We start from the raw sequence: 20915 nt of genomic DNA, 5'->3' as shown, positions 1-20915 counted from the left end.
ACTGATGCAATGCTTTCTTTTAAAAAAAACAACTCTTTTTTAAAAACATATTTTTATTGATTTCAGAGAGGAAGGGAGAGGGGAGAGAGAGAGAAACATCAAAGATGAGAAGGAATCATTGATTGGCTGCTTCCTGTATGCCCCCTACTGGGAATGGAGCCCGAAACCTGGGCATGTGCCCTTGACCAGAATCGAACCCGGGAACTTTTAGTCTGCAGGCCAACACTCTATCCACTGAGCCAAACAAGCCAGGGCTGCAATGCTTTCTTATCACTTAGAATTTCTATTGTTTTCTTACAGAAAGAGCTTGTGATTAAACATAGATTTTTAAAAATATATATTTTTATTGATTTCAGAGAGGAAGGAAAAGGGGGAGAGAGCTAGAAACATCAGTAATGAGAGAGAATCATTGACCGGCTGCCTCCTGCACGCCTCCCACTGGGGATCGAGCCTGCAACCCGGGCATGTGCCCTTGACTGGAATCAAACCCAGGACCCTTCAGTCCCCAGGCCAACGCTCTATCCATTGAGCCAAACCAGTTAGGGCTAAACATAGATTTTTATTATGTAAGCCTTATACATATTTAGAAAGGAAATGTAAGGGAAATAAATTGATTCAAATTTCCTCACCTGCAGAGGCTCACCCTCCTTTTTCATCCCAGCATGGTTTCTGTTTTCCCACCTACCGTTTCCTTCGTGACATGGCATTCCTTTAAAAGGGGGCGGGAGGCCTTGATGTTGCGGGGACCTGGCTTAGCAGTTGTGAGGGCTGGCCTGCTTCTGACTCCCAGATGGCACTGCTGCTGTGCACGCCTGCTCCCGTCCCTTCATAGTGGCTCCCAGGCTTCCTTGTAGTCTCAGCACACTTATGTGGCCATGTTGATGGCTTTGATATTTGCTTATGAGCAGGCAATGACATATCACAACTGCTACTTGACTGGCAGTAGTTACAAGATGCCAGTTACAAGACCTCATTTCAGAGATGTTACAATATGAAGAGAAGAGAAATCATCAAGGTGGTGGCACATGGGAGCTTGTACCACCGTGAGCTCTTGAGTAGAATAGCTGCAGCCACCGGGCAGGGCTCAGGCTGGAGCCGGAGCGCTGCTGCTTGTCATGGGCTGCAAGGCCTGAGGGCCTCTAGGTCGTTGGTATATAAACCATCAAGTTTTAAAACAGGATTAGGGGGAATTTTTAGGGTTTACATTTTACAAATTAATACCTTCAATACACACACAACAGTATAATGAATTCTTTTTCACAAGCTAGTAACAGAGTTGATTTAAAAATATAATTCATGGTGCCTTGCAGCCACGTTGGGCCTGGAAATGGGATGTGAGTTAAGGTTGTAGGATGAACTGCCTGGCATTGTGTCCCTCCTGGAATTTAGTCTCATTTGACAGAATGGCCACAGTTCAAACTTGACAAGGTTCAATGGTACCCCTGTCACACCCCAACAGTAGCTCCCACCTCAAAATAATTTGAGCGCCAAGTTTTTCCACTTGGAGCTTAGACCGCATTGCATTATTTCCAGCGCAGCGGAGCCCCGAGGTCAAGCTGTAGAAACACCCTTTTCTTGTCTGCCAGCTCCTAACGTGACATAACCACATAGATGAGGAGCTGCACCTCTTGACAGCTGTCCCCATGAGTCACAGGAAATCAATCTGGAGAGAAGTGTCCTTGTCTTGCTTCATTCTTTCTTTCTGAAGTCTTGTCTTATCTCAGAACCTCGTTCTCATTTTGAGAGGGGACTTCCAATGATTTTATTCTTTGAAAGTATTTTAGGCCATTAAGTAATTAGGTTCAGATGATTCCCTTAATATTTATTGTTGGGGGGATAGGAAAAATTTCTCATTGTGAGGGAGACTCATTGTAATAGGTTTTGACTTCCAAACCTTTATTATAAATCTGACAGCACAAAGCTCATTTTATTGACAATCTTTAAAAAAATCTCGTATGGTGCTGATCTTGATTTCAGAAAACTTTTCCTTCCTTGCTAATAGCATTGAAATAATTTTGTTTCGTGTCTTTAAGTCTAATACTAGTAATGAGATGAAGCTTCCGTCACTGAAGGATATTTACCATAAAAAGCAAAGGGAAAACAAGCAGTTACCCGAGAGGAATCTCACTTCTTCCAGCCCAAACCATCCGCCCGAGGTAACGTGGTCGGCACTCTGCGGGGTGGAGCGAAGCTGCTTCCGACCCTGCCTGGGCTTTAGTGCGTTTCCCCGGGAGGTCTGGCCGCTCACCTCCACAGCAGCCCATGCGGAGGGAGAACCACGCTATCTATCTGCCTATTTCCAGGTGCTGACTCTGGACCCAACGTTACACATGAAGCCAAGTGAGCAGCTGGCGGGGACTCAGCCGCCGGGCTTTCTGAATGCCCTCCAGGACAGGATCTCCTTCTCGCCAGACTCTGTTCTGGAGCCCAGCGTGTCCAGTCACTCTGACATAGACTTGTTCTCGCAAGCAAGTAATGCCACCTCTCAGTTGTCTGGGTTCCCCAAATGCCCTTCACGTGCAAAAGCTTCGCCAGTGGCCTCTTGGAAAAATCACACATTCCCAAACGAAAGCAGGACCAGCTCCACGTTCCCCTCAGTCTATACTGTCACTAGTAACGACCTCTCGGTCAACACCGTGGAAGAAGAAAACACTGTCATGGTAACTGCAGCCTCAGTCAGTCAGTCCCAGCTTCCAGGTACAGCCAACAGTGTCCCAGAATGCATTTCATTGACTTCCCTGGAAGATCCTGTGCTATTGTCTAAGTATGTATTTCAGTGGATGGCCTGTAATGCTAATCGATTTTCTGTAGTGTCTGCTTAAATGATGAAAGTGATTTTTATTGAGTTTCAGTAATGTATAAAATCTTAAGTTAAAAAAAGAGAGATAGAATTTCTAAGGTAGACCATCTAAGAATTAAATAATCCATGTCTGTTTTCTTCTTTACTTTGTTAGTGGTCAACTTGTGTATTTTCTGTATTTTCTGAGTGCAAAGGGAAAAGGCTATGTTTTTGCTCATGAGAATGACTGTTCTTGCTCCTCTTTTGGGACAGAGAGTGAGGAGACACTCTCCTAACAAGCCTTTCCCTCCTGCCGACAGTGTCAGGCAGAACCTGAAGGAAAAGCAGGCCCGGCACATAGCAGATCTTCGAGCTTATTATGAATCAGAAATAAGTAGCTTGAAACAGAAGCTGGAGGCAAAAGGAATGTCTGCAGTTGAAGATTTGAAGAAAACCAATCAAATTCTTGTAGACAGGTAAACCTTAAAGTTTAACTATAGTTTTAAAAATATAATTTAACTGTTAGTGCTTCTCCAACTTGGATGTATTATTTTCCTCAAAGTATAATATATTGTGATGATAAATCACTTTTAAATCATGTGCCTCAGATTTGAAAATAATTTATTTTTATTGATTTCAGAGAAAAAGGGAGAGGGAGAGAGAGATCAAAACATCACTGATGAGAGAGAATCATCTATTGGCTGCCTCTTGCACACCCCTTACTGGGGATTGAGCTCGCAACCGGGCATGTGCCCTGACCTGGAATCAAACCAGTGACCTCTTGGTTCATGGGTCAACGTTCAACCACTGAACCACACTGGCCAGGCAGATTTAAAAAATTTAATACCAAAAACATGTTTTCCTAAGTAATTATTTTTACAGATTTGAACCATCCTCTTAGAACACACTAATAACTGACATGCACGCAGGTGCTTCCTATGGGCTGAATGCTGAAACAGTTGAGCAGACCTTGTGTGTGTCAAGGAATGTCACTATGGGAGATTAGTGCTACACATGGACCCCTGATGAGAAGGTGATGGATGGATGACTAGTGCCCTTGGGCAGTGCTCAACCCATTTTTGTACTCAGACAATTATCCTGTTAAAACTGCTGTAGGAACACAGGGGAGAATGGCCCTGCACTAGGGATAGTTTTACATCCATCCCCTGATGGACACTTGGGCTGCTTCCTCCTGTTGGTACTGTGAATGATGCTGCTGTGAACATGGGTGTGCAAGGAGGTATCTGTTCATGTCTTGCTTCGTTGACTTAATATTTCTTAGGGGTCTTTTTAAATCATTATTTTCTCTGACACTATACTGTCATCAGGTCCCAGATGCATTTTACGAAAGCGGCATCCCGAGTCTTGGAGAGCTGGTGTTTGTTACGTGCTGTACTAGGGAGTCGGTTAGGGTTATAAAACACTTGTCAGGGAGAGGGCTTGACCTTCCAATTGTTCCATTTCAATTTATGGTCTTAGATGCGGTCAATTAGATGGTGCTCTGAATGAAGCCACTAGCCGTGTGAGGACACTTGAAAATAAGAATAACCTACTAGAAAGAGAAGTGGTAAGTAAGTATTCTATTTTTTGTTGTTCTTGTGTCTTTTTTTAAAATATATTTTTATTGCTTTCAGAGAGGGAGGGAGAGGGAGAGAGAGATAGAAACATCAATGATGAAAGAGAATCATTGATTGGCTGCCTCCTGCACGCCCCCTACTGGGGATTGAGTCCCAAAACCAGAGCAACCGCAGGCTGATGCTCTATCCACAAAGCCAAATTGGCTAGGGCTGTCTTTTTTTTTTTTTTTAATCCTCATCTAAGGACATGCTTAGAGGAGGGGTGGGGAGAGAGAAAGAGAGAGACAGAGACAGAGACAGACAGACAGACAGACAGTGTGAGAGAGAAACATCGATTGGTTGTGTTCCGTACTCTCCCGACCAGGGATTGAACCTGCAACCTGGGTATGTGCCCTGACCCGAAATCAAATCCATAGCCTTTTTTTTTTTTTTATGTACAGGGTCGATGCTCCAACCAACTGAGCCACCCGTCCAGGGTTCCATTTTCTTATATAAATAATAAGAAATGCATAAACTTTTGCTTTTAACTATATAAATTTTTTTTTATATAGTGCCAAGTTCTGTTCTTCTACACACAACCTTATAAACAATGTTTTGGTGGAAAGTGTCGGTTATGTTTTATATGCTGTTTCTTTGTTTTTGATGTTTTTTAGTCATCTTTGTCTCCTCCTACACTCTAAACTTCATGAAGTCAGAACTTGTCCTTCATGTTAATCTTCATTTCTAGCCACCCTAGTGCGAAGTACCTAGTGGATATTTAAGAAATGATTGAGTGAATATTAACATATATCTTGAATTTTATTTTCCTATTAAGGAATGCATTTTTTTAACCTTTAAATGTGAATGTAGGGCAACAAATTCAAGCTATACTTTCAGAATCATTTCTCTTATAGCCATGGTTATTTTTCTTCACTAAAGCGATCCACAGGTGAGTTCTACAATCTGAATGCCTTGAACAGTGGTTTTCAGTTCACATTTTATGATCAACTCATGGTAGCCTAATTCTTTCTGGTCTCCACCCTAGGCTATAGCAAAATAGTAAATTTACTGCCCAGCCAGCGTGGCTCAGTGGTTGAGCGTCAAAACTGTGTGCCAGAGGGTCAGGTTCCATTCCCGGTCAGAGCACATGCCCAGGTTGCTCGCTCGATCCCCAGTGGTGGGCATCCAGGAGGCAGCCGATCAACGGTTCTCTCTCATTAATGTTTATATCTCTCTCCCCTCTCCCTTCCTCTCTGAAATTAATAAAAATATTTTAAAAAATTAAATTTGCTGATTTCCATTTTATGTTTTGCTTTATTATATTTTAATGCCCACAGTTTATTAGCTGCTATTGAAAGATCTATTTCTTTTTCTTTTAGTGACATATATATGTATGTATGTGTGTGTGTGTATATATATATATATATATTTCAGAGAAAAAGGAAGAGGGAGAGAGAGATAGAAGCATTAATGATGAAAGAGAATCATTGATCGGCTGCCTCCTGTATGCCTCACACTGGGGATCGAGCCCACAACCTGGGCATATGTGCCCTGACCAGGAATCGAACCGTGACCTCCTGGTTCATAGGTCGACATTCAGCCACTGAGCCACGCCGGCGGGTGAGACATCTATTTCTTATTAAAGACAATTGGTTATCCTGTCTGTTTTGTAGAGTGATTTCAGAGAGCGCCTCAGTGCAGCCAGCAGTGCCTCTAAAATTCTGCAGGAACGCATCGAGGAAATGAGAACAAGTAACAGAGAAAAAGACAACACCATCGTTCGACTGAAGTGTAGGCTGCAGGATCTGGAGGAAGCGTTTGAGAATGCGTACAAACTCTCAGATGACAAAGACGCCAGACTGAAACAGGAAAACAAAATGTTTCAAGATGTAAGCGACTTGGTGATATGCTCAGTTAAAGTAACTAGGTTGTGTACTTTTACAAGCTCTTGTGATTTTAGTTTATTTTACATAACTTTGCTGTAGCTGCAAATACCTTCCCACGGTATAGGGTGGGTCTTTCTCGAAGCAGGAAGTGAGCTCTGAGACCATGCTGTCACTCCCTCCCACGCATGCCTTTGTCTCTGGCAGGCCCACTTGGGAGCGGTCTGAAACCAACATCTGTTTGTCTGGCAGGGCAAAGATTGAGAACCGGTTTGCTGAAACTTCTTCACTCTGATTTCACTTAAAATTGGATTTGTGTGGCACTGATGTGGGTGTAGGTTTCAGGTTGTATTTTTTCCCTCTCTAAGTTTTTCTTAATATCCCTTGTCATGGTTCCTAAAAATCTAAAAGTATTTTGACTGTTGAAAGCTTCATCCTGGTAGCTTTAGGTTTGATGCTTGTTGCTTTGGTTTAAAAATTTTTTTTAATTTTCTTTATTGATTAAAGTATTACATATGTGTCCTTATCTCCCCATTCCCCTCCCTCTCCCCCAGCTCATGCCCTCACCCCCCTGGTCTCTGTGTCCATTGGTTAGGCTTATATGCATGCATACAAGTCCTTTGGTTGATCTTGTCCCCTTACCCCCACCCTCCCCTGCCTTCCCTCTGAGGTTTGACGGTCTGATCGATGCTTCTCTGTCTCTGGATCAGTTTATGTTGTTCATTATATTCCACAAATGAGTGAGATCATGTGATATTTATCTTTCTCCAACTGACTTACTTCGCTTAGCATAATGCTCTCCAGGTCCATCCATGCTGTGGCAAATTGGTTTAAATTTTATTTTCATGAAACACAGGTAAATGGTTTAAATAGCGAAATTGGAAATGAAAAACAAGTCCTCCCCCCTTTCTGTACCTTGGGTTCCCTCCCCTGGAGGCCATTACCATCAGCTCTTTTAGCTGTTTCTTCCAGCACTTTCCTCCATGTTTCTAAATAGGAAAGTTACATTATTCTTGCTTTTTCCCCTGTCAAATCAGACAGTATATGACTTCCTTCTGTGCACCGTTACAGTTTAGCTTTCTTACACCATTTGCTCCCAATGTGGTTCACATATTGAACTGATGCTAAGGCGCCTTCTCTTTCCCATTGTAACGGCTCTGGAATTGGGGCAGCTTTACACCACAGTGTTGCATTTTAATCGGCAGCAGCATTTTTCCTCCTGTAGTAAACAAAGTGATGGTATGGTTTCTAGTTAGCTGTCTTCAATTTGAAATATGTGTGTTGTTGTTTATAGTTAGATCAGTATTCAGCATTTCTACATCTTTGTAAATACTGTTCAGAACTAAGCTGCCGTGTGCATTGGTTACATTTCCTTTCTCTTACAATCTTTCTTTTTCCTAGGAGTGATAGTTGCCCTGTTTTTCTGTCTGCCCACTTTTCCATATGCCTACCACTTGCACACACACTACCCTCACTTCAGACTGAACTGGTGCCTGTGAGGTCTGAGTGCAGGGTTCCTGCCTGGCCCCGCCTCCTCCTGGGACCGGTCCTGGCTTCTTTCCTTCCTTGGATCCACCCTGCTGTATGGGTCCTGCGTGACCCTCATGGGTGAAATCCTTGTTTTGCTAGAGCACATCTGAGAAAGAAAATGCATGTGAGATACCTTTGGAGACCTTCTGTATCTGAAAACTTCAGTTTCTAGTCACATTTTACTTAGTTTTTAGAATAGTCTGGATTTACCAAAAACTGTGAGCAGTGGGCTCCGGGGCAGTGGGGGGAGGAGTCAGGTTGGGTTTTTTAAAGACTTTTCTTCAGTCATTTTCTCTTCACCCCATCGCCTCTCCTTCCCTGTCAGACTTGGGTTTCCAGAGTTGCATTTTTCTCCTGTTCTTGTCACCTGTGTCCAGTGTCCAGGCTGGACAGCCGGCCGCTGTATGGGATGTGAAGGGACCTGGACTCTGACCACTCTACCCGAGGACTGTGGCCAGGTCCGTGTGTCTGCCCTGTGCTTCCGCCCTGTCCACCACTGACCCCCATGGGATTCAGTCTGCTCCTCCCAGGGTTGTGAGGAGGTCACCTACTTGCCATTTGCTTCTCTTATTCAGGCCCTGCTACGGCTTCATTTGAACCTTCCACTGAGCTGTTACCTCTGTGTTCTCTTTACTGGCTCCATTGTTAATAGTGGAACCAGGATAAAAAGGAAACTGTGACAAATCTGTCTTCTTTAACCAGGAGGCTCACATAGCTATTTTTAAGTAAGTTACCTAATTATATTATACTTTCAGGATGGTACCTTACTCTGTGGAACTAATTTAGCAAGGAATACTATGCAGCAGTTTGAGACAGAACAATACAAATACACTTTAATCTTTTGATCAATGGGTATTGACTGATACTACTTTTTTTTACTTTTTATTTTGAAATAAATTTAAGCTTACAGAAAACTTGCAAGAACTGTCATTCCTTTCACCTAGGATCAGATGTTAACATGTTTCCATTTCTACTTTGCCATTCGCACATAATCTTTTTTCTCTCAGGCCATTGGAGAGTAGGTCGTAGACATCACGCCCCTTTGCCTCTAGCTTTCGGAGTGTATTTCCTGAGAATGAGGGCTTCTCATTCATAGCCACAGAGCAGTCATCACAACGCAGAAATCCAGATGCTGCAGGCGCGTCCGACTGTTCCTTCATGGCCTTCTTCCCAGCCCAGGGCCACGCCTTGTCTTCACTTCTCCTGGATTTTCAATTGCCTTTGATCTGAAACTTTGTGTTAACCTTCTCCTGTCGTGACTTGGCTTTTTTATTTTTTTTTTAACCCTCACTCAAGGACATTTTCCCATTGATTTTTAGGGAGTGTGGAAGAGAGAGGGGAAGTCAGAGAGAAATATCAATGTGAGAAAAATACATTGATTGGTTGCCTCCTGCACAAGCCCCGACCAGGGCCCAGGCCGGGGAGGAGCCTGCAATTGAGGTTCTTGCCCTTGACCAGAATTGAACCTGGGACCCTTCAGTCCGCAGGCCCACCCTCTATCTACTGAGCCAAACTGGCTGGGGCGTAACTTGGCATTTTTGAAGAGTATGGGCAGTTATTTTATAGACCAGTGGTTCCCAACCTTTTTTTTTTTGCCATGCCCCACCTAAGCACCTCTAAAATCCTGGTGCCCCCCCTGTGACATATAATTCTTATTATTCAAAAAGTGAACTCCTATTCACATGGAGGAAGCCTAAAAGGCCATTAACTTGGTCTAAACAAGCTTCCAGAGAACACGGCATCCATGAAAGAGAGAAATAAAAGAAAGAAAGGACAGTTGAAGTACTGAGGAAAAAATCACTAAGAAATTGTTAAAACAATAGTAATATGGCCCTGGCCAGTTTGGCTCAGTGGATAGAGCGTCGGCCTGCAGACTAAAGGGTTCCGGGTTTGATTCTGGTCAAGGGCACATGGCTGGGTTGTGGGCTCAATCCCCAGGTTGGGGCGTGCAGGAGGCAGCTGATCAGTGATTCTCATCATTGAAGTTTCTATCTCTCTCCCTCTCCCTTCCTCTCTCTGAAATCGATAAACACATATTTAAGCAATAATATGAAGTGATATGAAAAAATACCAAATGAAGTTTCAAAACATAATAGAGAATTGAAATGCATAAATATGTCACAATATATATTTATTAGTGCCCTGGTGCACGGATTCATGCACATTGAAAGGAAATTAATTAGAAGGTGGCTGGCGGGGTGGGACTGGGAGAGATGGGCCCCGGAGCCAACCTCCCAAGGGCATCTGGGGCGGTGCTGCGGCTCGAAGGGCGTCTGCAGAGTGAGTGGGTCCCTCTGGCAGGTGGGGTCCCTTGCCCTGGCCTTTGGGGATCAGGTCGAAACCGGCTCTCTGACATCCCCTGAGGGGTCCCGGATTGCGAGAGGGCAGTTCTCGGGTATTGCCTCCGGAATTAGGCTCCCTCCTCTCTGGTTCTGGGGTGCGTCACCCAAGAACCACCACTGCCAAGGCACCGTAGCTCAGTAGCTCCTGTGTTGAGCGTCTGCCCCCTGGTGGTCATTGCACGTCAAAGCTACCGGTCAGACGGTTGCTTAGCCTTTTACTAGTATATATATGGAGATATACTATATATGAGGCCCCTAGAATCATAAGAAATGCAAAAAAATCACTGTTAATAACTCATTCTCTAATTGTCCCCCTTAAAATTAAATTGCCCGCTTAAAAATCAAATTGCCCCCCTGTGGGGCGTGTATCCCACATTGGGAGCCACTGTTAGAGCGTATCCTTTGGTGGATATTATGTTTAATTTTCTGGTGCAATTCTTTGTTTTTCCTGCAGCTCTTAGGAGAGTATGAGTCCCTGGGAAGAGAACACGAAAGAGTGAAGGTAATAGCGGTTCGTTGCTCATGTTCTGGGCTGCGGTGGAGGCGTAGAGCACTGGGCTGGAAGCCGAGGGCCCTGGCCTCCCCCTGCCCCCTCGCCCTGTCCCCCGTAGCTGTTGGCGCTGACTTACCCTCTCTGGGTCAGTAGGCTTATTTTTAGATATCTACCTGTAACTCACTGTCTGGTGGATTTGTTCATTTAACAAATATTTATCGAATGGCTGTTGCATTTGAGGTGAGATGAAATTTTTAGAAGAGTAAGAGACTATGCAGATGCAAATAATTAATACTATTTAAATATAAAGTTTTGTTTCTCAAAGCATTGGCTTTTTGTGGGGTTGAACCTATTATGTTTGAACTGTTGATTAAAGCTCTGTTGGGGAACTACCATTTGCATGCAGTGAAACCCACAATGATGCTGTAAGTGGGAGCCAAGTATTTCTGCTGCGTAAAGTGCGGCTTGAGATTATTGAAGGTTAGTGAAAGGGCCTGCCCAGCCCGGCCACCAGGAATTCTGGGGGTCAGGGGCCAGGCCTTACTTTGGAAACCTCATCATCACAGAGGTTTTTTGCTACTTACTGAGACTTCAGTCAGGTTCGTGGTTAAAATGTGTCCATTTAACACTGGACCGTTTCCAGTCAAGCAGGGCACATGGCCCTCCGGGCCCCACAGCTGTCTGTGAACCAGCATCCATTCAGCCATCCTCTTCCGGGAGTTCTGTCTGGGGCTTGGTGGAGGCCATACTGCTGAGCATCTGCATGATTTTCTTTGTAGCTCTCTGGTGCAGCCTTAGGCTAGTTTTGTATTTTGCATTTTTAAATAAAAGGACTACATTTGAATACTTCAGTTTTCTGAACTTTTCCTTTATTTTCATAGGATACATTAAATACAACCGAGAACAAATTGCTTGATGCACAGACTCAGATTTCTGATTTGAAAAGGTAAATGCATTGTCTTACTAATCAAACACCTCTAATTGTTTTTTAGCACTTAAATAAGTGTCTATATTGAAAGTGATGAAAAGAAAGTTTTTCTTGAGGATTTGCAAGCATTTTGAGATTAGATCTTATCCTAATCTTTCTGACATAGAAATACATTTGATATTAGCCAAAGATTTTTAAACTTTTTAAAAAAATTGATTTCAGAGAGGAAGAAAGATGGAGAGAGAGATAGAAACATCAATGAGGAGAGAGAATCATGGATTGGCTGCCTCCTACACGCCCCCTTCCGGGGATGGAGCCCACATCCTGAGCACGTGCCCTGACTGGGAATCGAACTGTGACCTCCTGGTTCATAGGTTAACACTCAACCACTAAGCCACACTGGCCGAGGTAGCCGAAGATATTTAAATGATTAGAATATATCAGTGGTTGGTCCTGAGAGGGCGCATTTCCCCAAACATTATGTATTTTCTCAGGATAGGTAACATCCACATGATATTAAAACATTGAAAAGAATTTTAAGAAGCAGTCTAGTTCTCTGAATATTTTTATGCTCCCCCCAAAACAGCATTCCCACCTATTTGTGGTCATCTGCTTTCTTAAAGACCTGTCTTGAGGACTATATTCATGATCTGATTTGCTTAATTAGGTAGGAATAGAGTCAAATTGTCCCAGTGGCAAATGATTCCATATTTCTAATTGGCTTTTAAGCATGTTTCTATATTTGGGGATAGTAATGTCCCTCATTTGGAGATTTTTACCGCACTCTTCAGGACTTCCCGTAGGGAGGACAGGAATGCTGACTTTCTCTGCTCATTCAGTTCCAGTGTTAGCAGCCTTATCTGAAATTTTTTCAAACCTTCCTTGCAATGGGAAAGGTAAGAATTTGAGTTTAAAAGATGAGATGAGGCCGGGCCGGTGTGGCTCAGTGGTTGAGCTTTGACCCATGCACCAAGAGGTCGCTGGTTTAATTCCCAGTCAGGGCACATGCCCGGGTTTGGGGCTCGATCTCCAATAGGGGGTGTGCAGGAGGCAGGTGATTGATGTTTCTCTCTCATCATCGATGTTTCTCTCTCCCTCTCATTCCTCTATCTCTAAAAATCAATAAAAAAACATTTTAAAAAAGTACGGAACTCTTACCTTCAAAAAAAAGATCAGCCCTAGCTGGTTTGGCTCAGTGGATAGAGTGTCCACCTTCGGACTGAAGGTTCGGAGGTTCGGTTCCAGTCAAGGGCACATGCCTGGGTTGTAGGCTCGATCCCCAATAGGGGGTTTGCAGAAGGCAGCTGATCAATGAGTCTCATCATTGATGTTTCTATCTATCTCTCCATCTCTCTTTCGCTCTAAAATCAATAAAAATAAATAAAATTAAAGCGCTTGAGCAAAATATGTTATTTAAGGGAAAAAAAAAAAAAAGAGCGTTGGCCTGTGGACTGAAGGATCCCATGCTTGATTCAGGTCAAGGGCACGTACCTCTGTTGCAGGCTCCTCCCTGGCCCGGGCCCTGGTCAAGGCATGTGCAGGAGGCAACCAATCGATGTGAGAGAAACATATTTCCCTCTGTCTTTCCCTCTCTTCCACTCTCTCTAAAAATCAATGGAAAAATATCCTTGGGTGAGGATTAAAAAAAGATTAGATGAGGACATGTGCAAAGTTTAAAAGAACAAAGACTGCAAGACATGTTCAAAACAATTAATTGGCCACAGTACTTATTTTCTGGTGGTAACTTGAAAATGGGCTTTTAGCCGAAACCGGTTTGGGTCAATGGATGGAGCGTCGGCCTGCGGACTCAAGGGTCCCAGGTTCGATTCCGGTCAAAGGGCATGTACCTTGGTTGCGGGCACATCCCCAGTAGGGGGTGTGCAAGAAGCAGCTGATCGATGTTTCTCTCTCATCGATGTTTCTAACTCTATCCCTCTCTCTTCCTCTCTGTAAAAAATCAATAAAATATATTTAAAAAAAACACAAGAAAATGGGCTCTTATTCTGAACATGGCACAAATTCAATGAGGTGCATAGTTAAAACTAGTTCTTTTTAGTGCCTATGTTATTGGGAATTAAGCCTGCTTCCTCTTCTGTGGAAGTGTTACCTATCTATATTTCATGTGCTTGGATGTGTACATATTAAACATGTTAGAATTGCAGTTTATTTGAATATTTGAATTTATTTTATATTTAATTTATATGTTGTATATTTTGATCTATAGTCAAATTTATAATTTTTTTTTTACTTGCTAGATTAAGTCCATCTATTTTGTTCCTTTTCCTTCAGTTGTAGGATGAGTGCTCCTCTGTAGAGTTGAATGCACTTGCCTTTCTACTTAACTCTTCCTTACTTTGTCAGCTTTGTAAAGTTAAACAATGGAATTTTACTGGGAAAAGGTTTATGGACTTGCAGCTCCTTTTCTCCCTTTTTCTAGAAGGATCTGTTAAATCAGTAATTTGTAATTGAGCTGTTTAAATTTGATGAAATGTACTTACATTTATTTTATTGCTTTGAATCAGAACGATCTCAAAACTTGAAGCTCAGGTCAAGCAAGTGGAGCATGAAAATATGTTAAGTCTTCGTCATACTTCTAGAGCTCCCATGGGACCCTCACGTGCCAAGTAAGTGACTTTGTTTAATCTCCGCAGAGCTAGAAACAGGTGCGCCCTTCTGTCAAACTCAGAAGCTCCTCTGTCTGAATCATGAGGACGTCGGGGCTAATGTCACGGAGAATTTGATGTGTAAAAACGTCTCGTTCTCAGCCAGCGCACAAGCGCCTGCAGAGGCATTTCCCGGAAGGAGGAAGGAGGAAGGAGAGTCTGACTGGGAGCGAGGAGAGGAGGGTGTTCTTGTTTTTCACTCTGCCCAGCTGCGTTACCTTAGGCAAATCTCTGAGTTTTTTTGGAGCCCAGTTTTATTATCTGTAGAAACAAGGGCATTGGACTAAAGTATCTCAAACGGTCTTTTAGCCCTAAAGGACCAGGTATTTTCTTCCCACGTTAGTGGAGAGACCTGTGACTGTAGATTTTCATTAGCTTGTGTGAATTTTTTTCTTTGTTTTTCAGAATTAGCTTTGCCATCATCTCAGCATTGTCTTGATGATACATTTACAGAATATGTTTCCCATGTTAGAATTGGTTTTTATGATTTTTGGGGTAAATAAAGAGTATTAATGAGTAGATCATAACTTTGTAACTATGGTTACTTGAAAAAGATTGTTAAATTGTGAATTTTAACCTAAGTCAATTGTCAGATGAGAAACTTTTCCTAGATCTTTGCTGGTAGAACATAGTGAATTATTAAAGAAAAATTATGTAAATAACTGAAATTGAACATTGAGAGAGAACAAACAGTAGCTTTGGGGAGAGTGAGACGGAAGAGGCACCAGAGGACCCCACTTGTATCTGGAGTGTCCCCTCTGAAAATCTGAGCGAGATGAAGTGAAGAAGCAAGGTTTTCTAATGCGGATGGTTGGTGCCTGAGTGCTGTCTGCAGGCTGGAAGTTGTTCATGTTTTTAAAGAGGATAGGAACCAATGAAGGATTAGCATCCGGAATATAAAGAACTCCTACAAATCAATGGGAAAAAGACAACTTTCTCAGTAGAAAAGCAATCACAGAATATGAGCAAGCAGCTCACAGAAAAGAAACCTAAATGACTAATAAAAATGAAAAAGTGCTAATTTCACTGGTAATCCGAAAAATGCAAATGAGAACAACAATGGAAGGCTACTCACACCCTCAGACGAGCCAGCCTTAGATCTAATCATGGTGAAGTTGGGCCAAGATGTGAAGAAATAGGAACCACACTGCTGGCTGGGCTGACCATTGGTGCAGCCAGAAAGGGCTGGTGATTTGTCAGTCTCCAGTGAGACTGAGGGTGTACATACCCCAAACTCCACGTTCCACTCTTACAGACTTACCCGAGAGGAATCCTTAGACCTGTTAACTGTAGCGTTGTTGAAGGGCAGCCCATTAGAAGGGAAGCACCCACCACCAGGAAGGGTGATGTGTGACTGGTGGTTCATTCACACTGTGGGTAAATAAGACGGTAGTGCCTTCTGAATCACAGGGATCAGCCTCAGAGGTGATGCTGAGGAGAAATAGCAGCACTCAGGGATGTGTGCATTATAACTTGGATGTAACCTAAAAAACACAAGCATACCATGTATCTATGTTTTACAACTACAAACAAGTAGGGTAAGATGTTAGCTTTTGTTAAAACTGAGTGTGGGCGGGTGCTTGTTATAGTTTTCTTTGTAATCTTCTAAGACTGTTTGACATGTTTTTTATTTTAAAAGTTGATGCCCAGCTGGCATGGCTCAGTGGTTGAGCATGGACCTATGAACCAGGAGGACACAGTTTGATTCCCAGTCAGGACAAATGCCCGGGTTATGGGCTCGATCCCCAGTGTGGGGCGTGCAGGAGGCAGCGGATCAATGATTCTCTCTCATCATTTGATGTTCCCCTCTCTTTCTTTCTGAAATCAATAAAAAATATATATATTAAAAAGTTGAGGAAAAGAAGTGACTGGGGTTAAAATGTAAATAGGTAGAAGAGGCAACTCCTAAAAAGTGTTGGCAGGGAAGCGAGCAGAGAGAGGAAGGCAGGCGTGGTCTCCTGGTTTCGGGTTCTCTCTGGAGTGTCATGCGAGGTTCTCTCTGGTGGTCTAGGCTGGGCTGAGCAGTTAGAGGAGAGAGGAGAAGGCAGGAGACAGTCGCCCATTACAGAGAGCTCTGTTGCCAGCCGTGTTGGGTGTCCGGCTGAGATGGCGAGAGTGATTTTGTAGTGACATATCACGTATCGAGAAGTCAGTGTCGTCGCCCAGGCCGAGGTGCTGGCTGCCGTCAGCTGTGACTGAGGGCGAGCTGGGAAGGGAGTCGGGGTGTACCCCAGGGTAGGTAGAGCGGGACTAGAGAATCTGGGAGGGGTTGAGACGCAGGAGAGGGGAGGCCGAGCTTGCGCAGGGCGCCAGAGGAGTCTTTGGAGGATCGGTTCCTGCTGAGACCAGGCCGGTGGTGCTGGAGGAGCAGAGCAGGTCCGCGGAGAGGCCAGGACAGCCTGTGCGTGTGGCCTTCCCAGTACGAGGGCGGAGAAGGTGTGGAGAAAAGGAGACCACTTACCTCATTAAAATGAAGACACATTTAAAAGCTGGTTCTTCAGTCGTAGTAGCTCTGTTTCGAGTGTTCAGTAGCAGTGTGTGACGAGCAGAAAATTCTGTCCCGGGGCTGGTGGAATGCAGAGGGTGCTCTCCGCTGGGGGTGTGTGGAGGTGTGTGGGTGTACCAGTCCCTGAGTCTCAACTGAGGCTCAGTTATGATCAGCAATAACAGAAACGTGAAATGATCTTAGAACCGTGATGTAGAATTCACGTATTGAGAGATGCTACCTGCGGTTTTTAAGTTTCCATGGAAGCATGGGGGTACTCTTTTGAAGCCAGGTGTTTTCATCTGTGCTCAGCTTAAATGGAAGCACAAACCTTGTAACGCCCACAACACTCCTCACCCTCACAGCACACTGGCCACCTCTGACGTCAGCAGGCGGAAGTGGCTGATCCCGGGGGCGGAGTATTCGATCTTCACCGGCCAGCCCCTGGACGTGCCTGACAGGACGGCAGTGGAGGAAACAGGCGTTCCTGGGTGAGATGACTGTCGAAGGTCATGTTTAGGGACTGTGGTGTTTTCCTAGAGCCATCTCCTTGTCTCCTAATGTCTCAATTTTAAGGACCTGATTTTTATTTTACTTTGAGAGACTAGTGCTCTCTGGACAGTTCACTTTTGTAGGCTGTGCAGAGCTTCCCCTCTTGTGCTCCTGGCACATGAGAGAGAGGGATCTTGTCTCTTCCTCTTTTTATTGGGGCACTAACTCCCTCTTGGTCTCATCTAAACTCAGTTAACTCCCAAAGGCCCCACCTCCAAATAGCATCACACTGAGGACTGAGGCTTCTATATGAATTGGGGGGAGAGGGCACAATATTCTGTCCATAGCACTATGTTTCTTACAATTATTATTTAAGGTACCATTCTCCTCCGGAAAAGGATTCTTCACCTGGAAGTTCACCAACAAACTTACTGGTAAAAAAACAAAGAGAGACTTCAGACACACCAATCATGAGAGCTTTAAAAGAACTTGAGGAAGAAAAAATATTTAAAAATTGGGGCACACAGACAGAGAGAGAGGACACTTCAAATAGTAAGTATTTTATTTCTTATTTAATACTAGAGGCCCAGAGCATGAATTTGTGCACAGGTGGGGTCCCTTGGCTTGGCTGGTGATTGGGGCCGATCAGGGCCGGCCAGTGTGGGGGAGGGACCACGGGAGGTTGGTGGGCCGTGGGAGGTTGGCTGGGGGAGCACACTGACCACTAGGGGGCAGCTCCTGCATTGAGTGTCTGCCTCCTGGTGGTCAGTGCATCGCCATAGCGATTAGTCAAGGAGTCCATCTGTCGTAATGGTTGCTTAGGCTTTTATATGCATAGATAGATTATAGAGATATAGGTTTTTTCCCTTTCCTCGTAACTATATTACTTTCTCTTTAAAACGGAATTCCCCCAGTGATGAAATAAAAGGTTAGTTTAGTTTATTGCTGCTTCAGCCCCTTTTCATAGATAATCAAATCCCTAGTGAATAATTTATCAGTCATGGCATAACATGTGCCTTTTATAAAAGCAGATTACGTGTTACATTCTGATTATTAAAGATTTCTGTGGCATTCTTAGTGATATGTGGAAAATTTCTGCATCAGTTTGCCTTACTTGCACACGCCAGGAAGCTGTGACAGACGCCTGATGTTCATAGTGAGCGGGGCCATTCCTGCTCTGCCTTGCTAGGCTCCCGAGCACCCAGCAGAGGGGCTAGAGCATCTTCATGCTGGTTTTCATGGGTCCAGGTACTTGCAGCTCCTCTCATGCTTCCTCTCTGCTCACGTGGTCAGGCCTGGTAACCACATCATTGACATCTTCGGTGTAGCATCCAAAACTGTATCTCCTCGTAAATAAATTAGTGACCTGCTTTCTAAAAATAAACTCTTGAAAAGAAAAATTACCTTGAATTGTAAACAGGGAACCAGAATGAATGCATTATAAACTCCCACATTTTTCTTCATCAGGCATCGTTATCTATAACGTGGTGCTTTTGCAAATAATCATTGTAACCTACACAGTGAGAAGAATTGCTTGCCGGTGAACTTCTGTTAATAAAGGCAGATGAGTGAAGCTGGGTTTGTCTTGCTGATTTTTTTTACACTTGTCTCAGAACTAGTGAATCCTCGGCAAACTGAAACGACTGTCGGTGCGAGTCGGTCCCCAGAGAAATGCGCCCAGCAGAGACACAGGAGGCTTCCCGGTGCCGCGCAGAGGTCGTCCTCCCTGCCGCCTTCCAACCGCAAGCCCAGCACTCCAAGTAAGAGCTAGCGTCACGCCTCCGGGCGCGGGTGCCACTCGAGCCGCACACTCGGACACGCTCCCCGTCTCCTTTACACTCTCCCTTGCACCGGAGATCTCTGAATACAGGTCCCTAAATATGACCTGTGACCTTTTCCAAGAATAAGAGATCTGACTGCACAGATGCTCGGACTGTAACTGAAAAAATGATAAGTTTATTGCGTGAGATTGTTGGTGTGTCCAGCAAACTTTTTGCAATTAATACCACTGCACAGTGTTTGAGAGAGTTGATAAATATCTAATTAAACATTAGCTCAAACATGAACGGAAGCCAGCCTGCAGAGCGATGGATGCTTCTTTGCTTGCACTTACCTAAGGTTACTCACACTAGTCACCTTTCTCTTCAGCCAATGGCAGGGATGGTTTTCAAGTCTGAACACTGGATTTCCGTGTCCTCAATTTTCACTTTCATAACAACTGAGGAGAGTCCTATATGACTATGCTATAGGGAAGTCCACTGGGGCTCTGGCGTTTCCATCTTATTTCCAGTCCACTTCTAAAATCCTGAAAAACCAGTTCTGAGCCCATGCCGCAGCTACAGTCTGCTGTATAAAATGTTGGCTGTGGTCCCCTCTTGGTGTCAGGGTTAGGAGTTATTTTATTTTTATTCTTTGTACTCTTATTTGTCTTTCAAAAAGCTTTCAATGAAATTATATTTCTTTGAAGAATATGTTCTGCCAATATAACACATGTATTATAGAGAAGGAAAAGAATATTTCCTCTTCGTTTTCTTCTATAGCGAAAAGAGAGATTATGTTAACACCAGTGACTGTGGCTTATAGTCCAAAGCGATCCCCTAAAGAAAATTTGTCCCCAGGATTTAGCCATCTGCTTAGCAAAACCGAAAGCAGTCCAATTCGGTAAGTTCTCTAAAATTGTAGCATAAAATATGTATATTACTAATTTTTTAAAAAAATGTCAACTTATACCTCTAGCTATCATTAATTTTTCAGTTAATGGGAACTCTCTGGCTTTAAATCATATCAATGAATGTCATACTAAAAATTAAAAATACTATAATACATGAAAACAGTTGGTAACGGTGTGAACTGGCTACTCCTAAGTTCAGCACCGTCTCACAGCCCCTTCCTCCTGGCTTTGGCTGTAGAACGATACTTCTTTGTTTTCCTGAAAAGGTTTATGGTACAAGATCGTGGGCTGTCCTGGTGTGGCCCTGGCACTGGGCGTCAGTTTACCTGGGCTCCTGAGAAGTGACCTCACTGATGTGGTCAGCAGGTGGCTCCGGGGGCGGCCACTGGCTCCTGCTGAGCCAGCCCCAGAGGCTCCTGGAGAAATTCCTCGAGCGCAGTGGGCCTGCTCTTCTGTAGAACAGAGATGATGATAGCTGCCCTGCTGGTTCCGTGGGGGGTTAGAAAGATCAGACAAGAGACCCACACTGGAAGTCTCTAGTATGTAGCTAGGATTTGTATTAGAAAACAAACTAGATTTCAGTTTTGAAAAATTGTATGACCAGTTTCTTTCTAAAAATATGTCAGTGTGTGAGTTACCTGGATGCCAGCTCGTCTCTCTAGTGGCGATAGGGAACATCAGTTGACAGTGTTTTCTCACAAGTAACTTGCTTCATTCAATAGATTTGATATACTTTTGGATGATTTAGATACTGTTCCCGTGTCTACGTTACCACGTACCAATCCAAGAAAACAACTCCAGTTTCTTCCTCTAGATGACTCGGAAGGTATCTTTTCCTACAAAATTCTTAGTTTTGGTTTTAGTCATTCATTCTGTGAGTGTCTGGTATCTTCCCAAGGTTCTAAATATGATAATATCCTGCCTTTAAGTGTTTTGGTAAAGATAAGCGTTCCCAGCGCTCAGCTGTGTCAGTGTGGGTATCCTCTGTGAGAAGCTGGGAAACGGAGGGACGGGGGCTGTTAACTGTCGTCACTTCCTCTCCACGTATAGTCTCTGATTTTTAAGGCCGCTTTGGCTTTGGGTAATCTTTTTC

The 20915-nt window shown here is 43.8% G+C and overlaps 1 protein-coding gene across 9 annotated transcripts in view; it reads left to right on the top strand.

The window, feature by feature from the left end:
- Positions 1-20915, top strand: part of MPHOSPH9 (M-phase phosphoprotein 9) — a 39675-nt gene that overhangs the window by 11926 nt on the left and 6834 nt on the right. For 5 of the 9 annotated variants that reach the window (XM_079763128.1, XM_079763126.1, XM_079763124.1 and 2 more), the window contains 13 exons: positions 2034-2156; positions 2304-2764; positions 3100-3255; positions 4259-4346; positions 6009-6224; positions 10545-10592; positions 11465-11529; positions 14034-14135; positions 17025-17150; positions 17528-17703; positions 18765-18911; positions 19692-19812; positions 20545-20648. In XM_079763128.1, coding sequence (XP_079619254.1) covers positions 2034-2156; positions 2304-2764; positions 3100-3255; positions 4259-4346; positions 6009-6224; positions 10545-10592; positions 11465-11529; positions 14034-14135; positions 17025-17150; positions 17528-17703; positions 18765-18911; positions 19692-19812; positions 20545-20648 — 1933 coding nt within the window. Of the gene's footprint in view, positions 1-2033; positions 2157-2303; positions 2765-3099; positions 3256-4258; positions 4347-6008; positions 6225-10544; positions 10593-11464; positions 11530-14033; positions 14136-17024; positions 17151-17527; positions 17704-18764; positions 18912-19691; positions 19813-20544; positions 20649-20915 lie in introns of those variants that run through there. The other 4 variants (XM_079763130.1, XM_079763125.1, XM_079763131.1 and 1 more) reach the window with 4 other exon arrangements.

This window comes from Cnephaeus nilssonii (genome assembly GCF_951640355.1).
Source record: "Cnephaeus nilssonii genome assembly, chromosome: 22".
Taxonomy (NCBI): Eukaryota; Metazoa; Chordata; class Mammalia; order Chiroptera; family Vespertilionidae; genus Cnephaeus; species Cnephaeus nilssonii.
Note: the sequence above shows the minus strand (reverse complement) of the source record. Positions and strands in the feature narration are given on the sequence as shown.